The sequence below is a fragment of the Scardinius erythrophthalmus genome, assembly GCF_964197995.2.
Source record: "Scardinius erythrophthalmus genome assembly, chromosome: 14".
NCBI lineage: Eukaryota > Metazoa > Chordata > Actinopteri > Cypriniformes > Leuciscidae > Scardinius > Scardinius erythrophthalmus.
The window spans coordinates 10438555-10452135 of NC_138234.1; the positions used below are offsets into that span (position 1 = coordinate 10438555).

General features: G+C 42.9%; 1 protein-coding gene and 1 long non-coding RNA gene across 2 annotated transcripts in view; one reads left to right on the forward strand and one right to left on the reverse strand.

The window, feature by feature from the left end:
* Positions 1–13581, reverse strand: part of LOC308701967 — a 756660-nt gene that overhangs the window by 74102 nt on the left and 668977 nt on the right. The window lies entirely within an intron of this gene.
* Positions 6249–10220, forward strand: LOC308701563 (uncharacterized protein; the record flags this gene model as incomplete). Its single annotated transcript, XM_081383919.1, has 6 exons — positions 6249–6297; positions 6740–6913; positions 7230–7511; positions 7617–7754; positions 7867–7928; positions 9516–10220. 6 exons carry the CDS (start codon positions 6249–6251, stop codon positions 9561–9563), a joined length of 753 nt encoding a protein of 250 aa, XP_081240045.1. The 3' UTR covers positions 9564–10220.

Genomic DNA, 13581 nt, shown 5'->3' on the forward strand with positions numbered 1-13581 from the left:
CGTTGTCGACTGCAATCATTTCCAGGCAGTTTATATGCAGAAGCTTCTCCCGTTCTAACCACTGGCCGAATAACGGTCTGCCCTCGAGCAGCGCTCCCCATCCCGAGGTTGAGGCGTCCGTAGACACCACCTTCACACTCGAGGACGTCCCCAGGCTTACACCTGACCGGTACCAATCGGTCACTGTCCAAGGTTTCAGAGCTGCGATGCATTTCTGATCGACCTTGAGGCGCAAGAGACCAGAGGTCCACGCTCTGCGCGGCGCGCACGCTTTCAACCAGTACTGCAGTGGGCGCATGCGAAGCAGACCCAGCTGAAGCACTGAAGATGCTGAAGGCATGAGACCCAGCATCCTCTGAAACTTTTTGAGCGGGACTAAACTGCCGTGGCGAAAAATCTCTGTCATGCGCTGAATACTTAGTCTGCGCTGCGGCGACAGTTGTGCTGTCATAGACAGCGAGTCCAGATCTGTACCCAGAAAAGATATTTTCTGACTAGGAAACAACGAACTCTTCGCCAAATTGACTTTGAGACCTAAATTCTCGAGGTGATCGAGTAATATGGTCCTGTGTTCCATGAGCTCTGACTGTGATCGAGCTAGAACCAGCCAATCGTCCAAATAATTCAGCACTCGTATGCCTCGGAGCTTGAGGGGTGCGAGCGCTGCATTCATCGTGAATGCGCAAGGTGCCAGGGATAGGCCAAACGGCAGGACTGTGTACTGATATGCCTGGCCCTCGAAGGCAAATCTCAAAAATCGCCTGTGACGTGACGCTATTTGTATTTGAAAATAAGCGTCTTTCAGATCTATCGACATGAACCAGTCCCCTTGGCAAATTTGCGAGAGGATTTTCCTGGTCGTGAGCATTCTGAACCGTCGTTTCAGAAGTGCTTTGTTTAGTCGTCTTAGATCTAGAATGGGTCTGAGACCCCTGTCTTTTTTGGGTATCAGAAAATATCTGCTGTACATGCCCCCTTCGCTCTGAGCTTGTGATAAGGGTTCTATAGCCCCTTTGCTCAGTAACTTCGCTATTTCGGCTCGAAGTAGGTGTGTTACTTTATTTTTTACCGTAGTTTCGATTCGCGGCGCTTGGCGTTGTGGGCGTCGACCAAACTGTAGCGAATAGCCTCTTTCTATAATGTTCAGCTCCCACTCTGATACCCCGGGAAGCTCTGCCCACGCTTTCGCGTGAATGGCTAGGGGTAGAATGATATCTGGGCTCTGGTCGCGACCTAGTGGCGAGCGGAGAGCATCGGTGTGCTGTAACATGAGCGCCGCGCTTGCAACGCGTGAGACTGGGGGCGTGCTGATCACAGTGGGCAGCATGCCCGCACTCAGTTCTCCTACAGCGGTGTGCTGAGAGAGAGCGAGCGGGGTTAGCCCCGTGGGGTTTATTATGTCTGTGAGCAAATGAGGGCGCGGGACAGAGGGCCCATTCATAACGCTGAAAACACTGTCTGTTTGTGCAGACTGTATGTGTGTTGGTTTCGTTTTTACAGAAACCGTGAGACATGTAGTGTGTAGTGTTTGCGGGCACTGGGACGTGGGCACAATCACTACATTTGGTGCACAACCGGCATGAGTCGATTTTATTTGTGCGGGCCGTGTGTGGCAGGCCGTGTTTGTGTGTAGGAATGGGCACTGGGCAGTGGGAGCGAGAGCGTGGTCTCTGATTCCTGGTCTGACGGAGCTGTGGGGCGGCGGCAGCTGAGGGTTGCGGCTGGGAGCTGCGAGCAGACGGCTGTTTAGAGCGACCTGCTGCGAAGCTTGAGCGCTTGGGTAGGAAATGTTTCATGGCCTGCGATGTCTTCTGAACCTCAGCGAATCTGTCTGCAAAATCCTTGACAGAAGATCCGAAGAGGCCAGCGGGGGAGACGGGGGCGTCAAGAAACGCAGAGCGCTCTGAGTCCAACATCTCCGAGAGCGTTAGCCAGAGGTGTCTCTCAGCCACGGTGAGAGAGGCCATGTTCCGCCCTATGGCCTGAGCAGCGGATTTAGTGGCGTGAAGGGCGAGATCTGTCGCGCTCCTCAAATCCGGTAGGCTCACAGCTTCCGGTCCTTCCTCGTCCATTTTGCGGAGAAGGTTGGCCTGGAAGATCTGGAGTATGGCCATTGAATGAAGCGCCGAGACAGCCTGCCCGGCGGCGGTGTAAGCGCGACCGTGCAAAGCTGAGGTAGTGCGGCAGGCTTTTGATGGCAGCGCCGTCTTAGCACGCCGTCCAGCAGAGGGCGGGCAAAGATGGCCGGCTACCGCTTCCTCGACAGGGGGAAGAGAGTGGTACCCTTTGTCCTTAGCACCGTCAACTACGGAGAATGCTGCGGACACGGGAGCATGCACTCTGGCTGAAAAGGGAGCGCTCCAAGACTTAGCGACCTCTTCATGAAGCTCAGGAAGGAAGGGGGCTGGTCTTGAAGGCTGTGAAGCATGGTCCTTTGCAGGAAACAGCCGTCCAGGCGGTTGAGTGTAGGCTGCTGGGGCGTCGACCACTCAAGGCCGAGGCTTTCGACGGCCTGCTCGAGCAGACGCATAAGCTCTGCTTCAATGCTGGCTCTTTTCCCAGAGGGCCGGTGAGAGGACGGTGCGAGGTCCGCAGAGCTCGACCAGTCCTCACTGCCCGACGCTAGGAGAGAGCAACTGTCGTCCTCCACACATACAGCTTCCTCGTAGTCCCCTATGGCGGAAGCGGCGGCAGACCGCGGCGGCAGACCGCGGCAGCTGACCGGCAATGAGAGACTCGAGTGAAGCAGGCGGCGAAGCTGGCGGGCGCACCGGCGAGCTTTCGCGGGATGGAGGAGGTTCCGGGACCCGCTGAGCGCGGCGTGGCAACGCAGCGCGCGAAGGTGCAGTCTCGGAGACAAATGCCAGGTGAGTCCGCAGAGTCACCATAGGCATTAACTCGCAGTGAGGGCAGCCGCCTTCAGCGAGCGCGAGATCTGCGTGATCCTCACCCAGGCAGGAAACACAGATGACATGGTGGTCCCCGTCGCTGAGTGGAGCTGAGCGAACAACATCTCTGCGGCCGGTTGCATAAACATAGCCATAATGTTAAGACAGTGTCTTAAGTTCTAGTATGACCTACTAGCAGTTAGTCAGGGGCAGTCAGTCTTAGTTTTCGGTATCAAAGGAGGCTTATCTATGTTTTTATGTAACTGATTTAAAAAAGCTATGAACCGTCTTAAAGAAAATAAATTGATGTCTAACTTGTAAGACTAGTCTTAGAGGTTTATGCAACCAGCCCCTGTGGTCTTAAGGTGGTAGTCACAATGTGGTTGGAGAACTTGAGTTGCTGCTCCAGGTCCACCAACAGCTGCCAGTCCCTCGCCGTGGCCAGGAGGCCTGCAGATGTTTTTGCAGCTGGTCTTAGCTGCTCACCAGCTCTGATGAAGGTGATGGCTTGTTTGGATGGGCGTGAGCATTTGGCCCACTTGACGCCTGCAGCAATGGCTTCAGTGATGGCCTTCAGGACCTGGTCATGTCTCCATCTGTATCTTCCCTCTCCCAGTGCCTTTGAGCAACAGCTCAGAATGTGCTCTAGGGTTCCACGTCTGGAGCACAGTGGACATGTTGGTGACTACACTTTGCCCCATATGTGAAGGTTTGATGGGCTGGGAAGCACATCATTTACCGCCTGGATAAGAAACTTGATCCGCTGCGGCTCTGCCTTCCACAGCTCCACCCATGTCACCTTCCTCTCGACCGCGTTCTCCCATCGTATCCAGGCACCCTGTTGCCTCATTCCCACTGTCCTGCAGGTTCTCTCCTCCTCGACCACTGCTCTCACCTCCTCCTGGACTAGGCGGCGCCTTTCCTTACCTTTGGTGGTGTCAATGTGGGGAGTTGAAAAGGAACCCAGTCCAGCCCTGCCTCTTGTTACCACTCCCCCCAGCCTGTTGTGATGCAATCTTGCCTCTGCTTGTTGAACCTCAGCCTTCCACTTACGACCAGTCCTCACTTCGATTCCAGCCTTTGCCACCTTTGGATCACTTCAGTCTCTATATTGCAACACTTCCCTGGCTCTTGTTACCTTGAATTCCTCTTCCAAGGACTTGAGTAGCAGTTGTAGTTTGTTGCGGTTCCCATAGAGTGCGATGATGCTTAGACTTTTAGGAAGCCCCAGCCATTTTCTAAGGTGGCTGCTGACCTTCCTCTCTAAGGTTTCCACAGTCGAGATTGGCACTTCATAGACGAGGAGCGGCCACAAGATCCTGGGCAGAATGCCATGCTGGTATAGCCAAGCTTTGAACTTCCCTGGCAATCCAGACCAGTCCACTGACTTCAGCCATCTGTCCAGCTTAGTGCAGGTTGACTGGATGGATGCTGCGTCCCTCAGGGTGCTGTCAAACACCTTGCCTAAGCTCTTTACTGGCTTCTCAGTGACGTTCGGTATTGTTGCCCCTGCAACGTTAAACCGGAAACTGTCATCCACCTTTCCTCTTCTCAGCACCATTGATCTTGACTTGGCTGGTTTGAAACGCATCCGTGCCCACTCCATTAGCTTTTCAAGATCCTTTAGAATCCACCGGCAGCCTGGGACAGACTCAGTGGTGACTGTGAGGTCATCCAGAAATACTCTTATCGGTGGCTGGCGTTGAGCTGACTTCGTCTTGGGCCTTCTGCACTCCGGTTCAGCAGACTTTGTGAGCATATTCATGGACAGGGAGAACAGAATTACGGAGATAGTACAGCCCGTGATGATTCCGATCTCAATCTTGTGCCAGCCTGATGTCACTGCTCCTGAAGAGGTTCTCATCCTGAAGTTGCTGTAATAGTCAGCGATGAGGTCTCTCTGCTTTAGGCCCCTTAGTGCCAATTGGGCATCGTTTAAATGCCACGGCCTACCTGAGCATTGTTTCTGACCATTTCCATCCCTTTATGACCACCATGTACCCATCCTCGGATGGCTACTTCCAGCAGGATAATGCACCATGTCACAAAGCTCGAATCATTTAAAAATGGTTTCTTGAACATGACAATGAGTTCACTGTACTAAAATGGCCCCCACAGTCACCAGATCTCAACCCAATAGAGCATCTTTGGGATGTGGTGGAACGGGAGCTTCGTGCCCTGGATGTGCATCCCACAAATCTCCATCAACTGCAAGATGCTCCATCAGCTAAAGAATCTTTCAGCACCTTGTTGAATCAATGCCACATAGAATTAAGGCAGTTCTGAAGGCGAAAGGGGGTCAAACACAGTATTAGAATGGTGTTCCTAATAATCCTTTAGGTGATATATATATACATATACATATATATATGTGTGTGTGTGTGTGCTGATTGTATTCATCACTCCGTCTCCTCTCCACCAATAAGCTGGTGTGTGGTGGGCGTTCTGGCATCGCATCATCGAGGTGGATGCTAAACACTGGTGGTGGTTGAGGAGATTTCCCCCCTTGTAAAGCGCCTTGAGTACCCAGAAAAGCGCTATATAACTGTAACAAAATATTATTATTATTAAAAGTTACATAGTGTACCTTTAAAACCAAAGATGTTCCTCAGTGATTGTATATCTAGAGCAGGGACACGTTTGTGTGCATTTTTTATTTATTTTTGTAATTTAATGAATAGAGTCTGCTACACAACTAGACGTTTACTTTGTATTAGATACATCTGTACCACATGATGTAAAGTGGTGGGGACGTGTCCCTCCAACAAATTACACCTATTGCTTGGCTGTCAATGTTGTGTTTGCTATCATGTTTGACCGGTGAATCAGATTTGACAGTTTTTTATGCATTCTTATTTTTATTTTATTTTACTTTAAAGCTGTGTTATGAGGGAATCAACTGCTAGTTCATTAAAAGCAGCACAGGAAGAAACACTTCACCTACAAACTAAACACAAATACACAGAATGCCCCCTCTCACCTAAAAGATCTTTGCGCAGATCAAACCTCATTTCTGAAGAAAACCGACCACCGCAGTTTCAGTTTGACTAAGATGAGCAGCTAGTACCACAAAATGAGTTTGCAGATGGTGTTAATTGTTAAAACCATACACAATAATTTATAATTGATTTAATTTTGATTGATTTGAATGAAAGTGAATTATAAAACCATTGAAATCTCTAATCAAAAAGTTCTAATTCAGCATGAAATTTAGGAAGATGTACACAATATTCCAATGTTCTTCTCATTTTACCTAATGAGCTTGTAGGTTTGCCCACCAATAAGCAGATCCACAACCACAACCACATCTCTGCAGGTTTCAGTTTGACTAAGATGAGCTGCTGGTGTCACAATGTAAGAATGTTTCACGTGTTTGTTTTGTTCTGTTTGTGCTGGTGCCGTCTGACTGGTAAGTTATAAATTGACATATGTTTTGCTAAATATCAGTAACATTCTTCACAGATGATAAAAGTCATGGAAGTCAAGTTGCTACATTGAATGTAACTTCAAGCCACATTTTTGTGGGTTTTAAATAATGTTAATTTCATGGATTACAAATGCAAATCATCTCTAAGCATTTTTTTTATTATTATTCAGTAGTAACATAAAAAAATACAAATTCATTAGATAAAAAATTTAGGAACCCTGTTTTATCTATAAATGTCCCATATACCAAAATGTGGTAGATATTGACAATCCAGAAAAAAACAAATTTTCCATATTGTAAGTACACCGTTAAAATTATTTTCATATATCTCACCTTTCATTAGTATGTTATTTACAAACTACAGCTGATTTCTGACTTTGTAAACCATCAGGAGCCTTAATATGTAAATCTGTTTGTTCATCAGGTGTGTTTGGTGATTCAGTGTCAGTGATGGAGGGAGATTCTGTCACTCTAAACTCTGATCTTACTGAAATACATGAAGATGATATACTGTGGAAATATGGAGCTGAAAACTCTTCGATCGCTAAAATCAGCAGTGAGAATCGAGTCTTCTCCTCATATGATGATGTTCCTGATGGTAGATTCAGAGACAGACTGAAGCTGGACTATCAAACTGGATCTCTGACCATCACAAACACCACAACTGAACATACTGGAGATTATAAACTAGTGATAAGGGGAGCGAAAATAACCTCAAAAACATTCAGTGTTTCTGTCTATGGTGAGTAGAGATCATTTGTCCTGTCTTTTACGCTTGTTTTATATCAACATATTGAATTGTTGAATCATTTTAAAGTTTGAGGTAACAGACTGTAAAAAACCCTGAATACACTGGACTGAAAATTGTTGTGTAGATTTATTCATATGTCTGTTTATTTTCCCATGTTTTCCAGCTCGTCTGCCTGTTCCTGTCATCAGCAGAGACTGTTCATCATCATCATCATCAAATTGTTCACTGGTGTGTTCAGTGGTGAATGTGAGTGATGCGACTCTCTCCTGGTACGCAGGAATCAGTGTATTGTCCAGCATCAGTGTGTGTGATCTCAGCATCAGTCTCTCTCTACCTCTGGAGGTGGAATATCAGGATAAAAACACCTACAGCTGTGTGCTGAACAATCCCATCAGCAACCAGACCACACATCTGGACATCAACACACTCTGTCACACATGTGCAGGTACGTCAGCACTGATGATATATGTGTGTGTTTACTGACCTGATCTCTGTCTTCTGTTGGAGATCAGACTGATGCGTTAAATTCTTTCTTTAATTATCATTTCAGACCGGGACGGTCAGTCTACTTCACAGCCAGTCTCAGTGTCTCTGATAGTGTTGATCTCTGCTGCTGCTGCTGGATCTCTGTTAATTGTTGTTGCAGTCGTTGTGATCTTCTGCATCTGCAGGACATGTAGAAACACAGGTCAGGAGAGCAAGCAATTAATGCATAAGGCGAAACATTTTTAAGGTACAAATTTCAATATAGGATTAAAAACGTTGTTTTAACATGCTGTTTCTGTAAATTATGAATGCAGTTCAGACCTGTGAGGAAGACAGAAATAATTCAGCATCCTGTCAACAAAAAACACGAAAAATGGTAAGATAATTTATGACTGTGTTGCAAGAAGTTGCAGTCAGTCTGATTCAAGCTTTTGTGAGTAAAATGCCTTAAACAGGACACACACAAAAAATGCTTTTATACTATTTATACTAAGTATAGGCCTTTTGTTTGTACATCGGTGTAAAAATGAACATACAGTTCCATTTTGCAGTCCTACAAATTAATTAGCACAAATCAAAATGTATAAGCACGCAGAAAAGTATGGTATTTTTCCTCAATAACAATAAAAGGTTATTGATAAATGTTCAATTCATCCAAACATAAAAAATTCTCGTATTTATGTAACTTACCGTACTGTTACAAACCCGCATGTCACTGTCAGTCAACTTTCTGATTAAGTTATGTTGTCTCTCCTTTTGTGTTCCCCGGAAGAAAGTAACTTTAACTTAAGTTTATCTTCTCCATCGTGAGTTATAACGGCACTTCCGTGTTTAGGCAGAAAGTGATGCCTGAAGACGCTCGTCCTTCTTTATTCGTGCTCTTTTATTTACCACTATAAACAAGTTTCTAAGCTTGGACATATTTAGAAAGTTAAGTTGTGACTCCAGAAGTGAAAGGTCGCGGCCGCAGATTTGTCAGTTATAAAAAATAAACTTTTTTAGCGCAATGTTCTTTCTTACATTATATTATTGTGATTTCATTACCTGAAAGGGCAAAGCACGCTGATTGTCATCGAGTCGATCGAATATGATATCTTCCAGACAGTAAATTAGCAATGCAACAAGAGATCAACTTTGTACAGTAGAACGTCACGGAGTAGAAGCAGAGCCCGTCTCCTATTAGACAATAGGGACTTTAAGCAACAGCCTCTGGTGGAACGGCAACGGCATTCTGGCGTTGTATTGCGCATGCGCGAATTTAACTGCTACTTTGCGACATTCTACTGTAACGGTCTACTACGGGAGAACAGCTGATTTGCTGGAGTCGCTACAACGTGAGAATAAATCTAGATTTTTAGACGTATTTACACCATACAGTAGTAAAAACTCCTCTTCTGACAAAAGATTGTCATTTAATGCCAAAAGCAAACCTTCTCTTGCTTTTTTTAAATGACCTTTTTTTTTGTATCTCAATAAATGAACTAATGCCGCGTTGCGCTGTCCTGTTTACGGCTGCTTAGTGATTTTTACGTTCTTGGCTACGGCGGTGGGACAGCATACTTACGGTCGCCGTAGCCGTTCCATTCGCAGCTCTTGCTTAAAGTCCCTAATTATCTGGTAGAAGGAGGTAAAGTCGCGCATGCGCAATAGAACGCAGTTCCATCAGTGGCCAGAGGCTGTGTCTTGAACAGTTACTGTGGATTCTTGGAAGAAACACTAGAAAATAGACTATCCTCCACATAAAAATATAGATTATACATTACATAGACGACAGCGATCATTAAACAATGTATACAATAAATTAGAATTTTCAAATCTTAACACGATGGCCGGTCAAATAAGTTATTTTACAGAAACAGTTCATATTCAGGTATTTAAATTAAAACCCACATTTTGTTACTTTTGTTTGTTTGAGTTTTTTTATTATTATTATTTTTAAATATGACTACATATTTCCTTGCAGAAATCAAAGAAGGAGGCTGTGTATGCAAATGTCCCCAAAAAACGATGATCAATAACCGTATCTACTGGAATAAATGTTAGAGCTCATACAGCCTTGACTCACACCTCATAGTTCACATTATTCTTTAGTTTCATGCTTTTTACACTCTCATGTGTTGTTATTGTAATGTATCCAGATGTACACACATCCAGAAACTGAACTAAATTGACTGTTTATAACTTAATGCACATTAAAATTCACTTTTGACTCGACACAATATTTTTGGATACATTCTTTTCTGTCAATAATATTTGTTAAGCATATTTGAATAAGTATAAGTGGCAAAGCCAAGTCATAGTCTACGCAGTGACGTCATTGAAACGTGCGTGCACACGCACTGTGTATGTTATGAGCATGCGCAAAATAAAAGGTGGTTGATGCTGTGAGTTCAAAAAGACGATGGTGGTCTATCTGATTTTTCTCCCGTGAATAAATTACGGGAGAAAAACACGCGAGTGACTGCTGCAGAGATGTCTAACGCTACAATATTATTTATTTATTTAAATTCTTTATTCTTGTGTTACATTCTGTAGCCTATTTTGTACCGTATCTTATATATTGTCTATTCATGTTGTTAATTTATGTTGGCCTAATCATAAAGTGCTCTGTCTGGAGTGTACCCAACTATGGAATGACAACGCTGACATAATAATAAATAAATATATGAAGAAATAAAAACAAATACATAATTACATCCACATTTATTGCTTTTTTTTTCATTTACTTATTTATGCATTTATATATTTATACTTTTATTTTCACATTTACTTATGCATATATGTATGTCTACATCTTGTATTCATTTTGATGTTTTTGAGGTGGCGAAAGAAAGTAGGCCATCTAACCCACACTGTCTAGCTGTGTCTTGTCTGTACACCACCATTACCCACATGTATCTGACTACAAACCACTAGAAGATGCGCACCACCTTCACTGATGTCGTTCATATAGTACGTCGTCTGCCATTTTAGATTGGCTTTCTTCTGTCATCTCGCAATCATCAAAATTAATAATAAAAAAAATGTCCCATTTAAAAATGCCGTAAAAAAGCCCATGTATGTGATCATTTTATGATATAACATAATATGATATCGAGATACCGTGTTTTTTTTTTTTAGAATTTAACTTTTACTCAGGACATGCTAGCTGGCAACAAAGGATTCCATTCATTAAGCTAAGCTAGCGCCGACCCTGTCAAACTAAAACAATGCATGCACTGAGACAAAAATGCATTTGCCCACCTATCTAAATGTAGGAAAGAAGGTGAATAAGCCCTATTTCAAAAAAACGGTGGAGTGTTTAAAATATGCTTTTCACCACTCCCAAAGTGTATGATTGCAGAAAAATACTTGCTTTTATTGAAACCTAATGGAGTAACAGATTTTGTGTGAAAATAAAGTATTTTAATTTAAAAATCTTATAAATGAATGAGGTGGCAAAGGAGCCTGTTACCACACAGACACATGGGGCAAAAGGCACAAAGTATGGATACAAATGACTTTAGCTAAAATAATGTTTTGAATAATGTTCAAGTTAATACTTGTTCAAAACACTAACTTTAGCAAAGTTTTTATTCTGAATCTGATTCTGGTGCTCTTTGCTATTTTTCACTCTCTCCCGTGCTTTTCTCTGCCACTCTCCGTATTACTCTCACTTTTGCAGGTGACGTTCTGATTGGTTCGTTTCTGCTGTCAATCATCTAAAAGAGCAGGTTGAGCTTAGACATAATAAATCAACTGTTCATGTAATACTGATCAACATACAACATACTGATCATATTCTAACATTTCATCATGTTGAGCTATACATTGATTAGTTTTACATTTGCTCACCTGTCTAATAAAGTACATGCAAGAGTTGCATGCAAGTCTGTCAAGTCAAAGTCGGAGGACGTGAACCTCTCGGCATCTTGAAAACGCCACGCTGATATTGATCCTCGTTTTACTTCTCCTTTTGTCCCAAAGTCTGCTTGCCATGGTCCATAATGTTTGAACAAAACAACAACAGCGATTGGTTCGTTTCTGCTGTCAATCATTTGAGAAGAGCGGGTTGAGCTTAGACATAATACGTCTAGCGTGCTGCTAGCTAGACGTAACGCAGTTGTCTACGTCTGTTGCCATGGTTACTGTGGCAGTACAAGCGGAAACCAGGGATAATGTGGATATTACGTCATTGACAGGTTTACAAGGGAAGGGCACTATTTTAAATTGTGAATTTCTCTGAATTTACAAATTCTCTGAAGCATTTATGATAATATAAGTACACAATTAAAAGAAATATATAACCATGCAAATTTCGGATATTTTAATACAAAATCTTACATATTTTACCTTTAACGTCCGTGACAACCTACTCTCTACAAAAAAACAAAATAAGGGGTGGCAATCGCCCCTAATGTTCCAATACAATGGTAGAGCCTACGTGTTGCAGTGAATGCGACATAACTTTCTAACCTATACAGGCCTCGTAACATATTAAACACCTGATGAAAAAAGTTGCATTACAATGGAGAGAGAAACAAATATACAGGAAGAATCTGAACCAGGGGCGTAGCCATCATTTCAGAAGTGAGGGGACAGAAATGTCAGGTGTAATAGTTTTATCTGACCTTTGTCTAATTGACAGATACATATTTTTATCCCATCTCCTGCTTTTAATTCAATAAGGAATCAATGTATTTTAAAATATTATATAAATGTACAAATATTTTTTTCATAGACATCAATAGGAGACATTAAAAATTGCTTTTTGTTACATAATTGTCAAAAAAAAAAAAAAATGAAGGGCCGATATCACAACACATCTCTTGTGGGGTGTAATGGAAAATTTTGATTTTCATTTATTTTTCAGTAAGACATTGAGATGACCCTTGCTGCACGTGGTCTGCCAACTTATGACTAATGTGTGTGTGTTTTTAAACACGGGGAAACAGGTGAGATGTCAGAAGGAGGCAGATTGAAAAGGGGACCTCTGACCCCTTAACATGTGAGTTTGTAAGAATAAACTCAGCAGGATTAGATCCCTAGCAGAGAAAACCTTCCCTTGTTTAGATAAGAGCCTGTGAGCAGGAAACCTTGAAAGAGAGTATAAAGACTCCTCTGCCCTCCCTACCTCGTCGCACTTGTTTCACAGACTGTACTTGTATCTCTGTGTGGCAACTTGGCCTTCTTGCAAGAATAAATTCTTTTAAAAGACTATTTGACTCAGAAATGTCTCTTACATTGTGATTGATTGATACTTCAATAGTTTAAAAAACAATTTGTGTAGCCAACATTAACATTTACATACATAAGTATATCAGACTACATTAAAAACTACAATTGCATTTACAAACATTATACAGAACAATTTTTTTTTTCAAATCTTCAAAAATTTAAATGCAAAATTATCCAAAAACAGAAGAAGAAAATACTACATTGTAACATACAGTGAGGAAAATAAGTATTTGAACACCCTGCTATTTTGCAAGTTCTCCCACTTAGAAATCATGGAGGGGTCTGAAATTGTCATCGTAGGTGCATGTCCACTGTGAGAGACATAATCTAAAAAAAAAAAATTCCAGAAATCACAATATATGATTTTTTTAACTATTTATGTGTATGATACAGCTGCAAATAAGTATTTGAACACCTGTCTATCTAACACAGTCTCACCCCAAAACGTCACATACTGACGGGTCTTGACCATACGACAACATACGACGAAAAGGGTACCCCTAAAACGTCCATATGTGACGATTCGGGTTATGGGTAGGTTTAGGTATGCGTTAGGGTACCGCTAGGAGGCGCTGCTGGTGCGCTTATGTCTTCGTCTCATATGGACGTTTTAGGGGTACCCTTTTCGTCGTATGTTGCCGTATGGTCAAGACCCGTCAGTACATGACGTTTTGGGGTGAGACCGGGCTGGTCTATCAGCTAGAATTCTGACCCTCAAAGACCTGTTAGTCTGCCTTTAAAATGTCCACTCAACTCCATTTATTATCCTAAATTAGATGCACCTGTTTGAGGTCATTAGCTGCATAAAGACA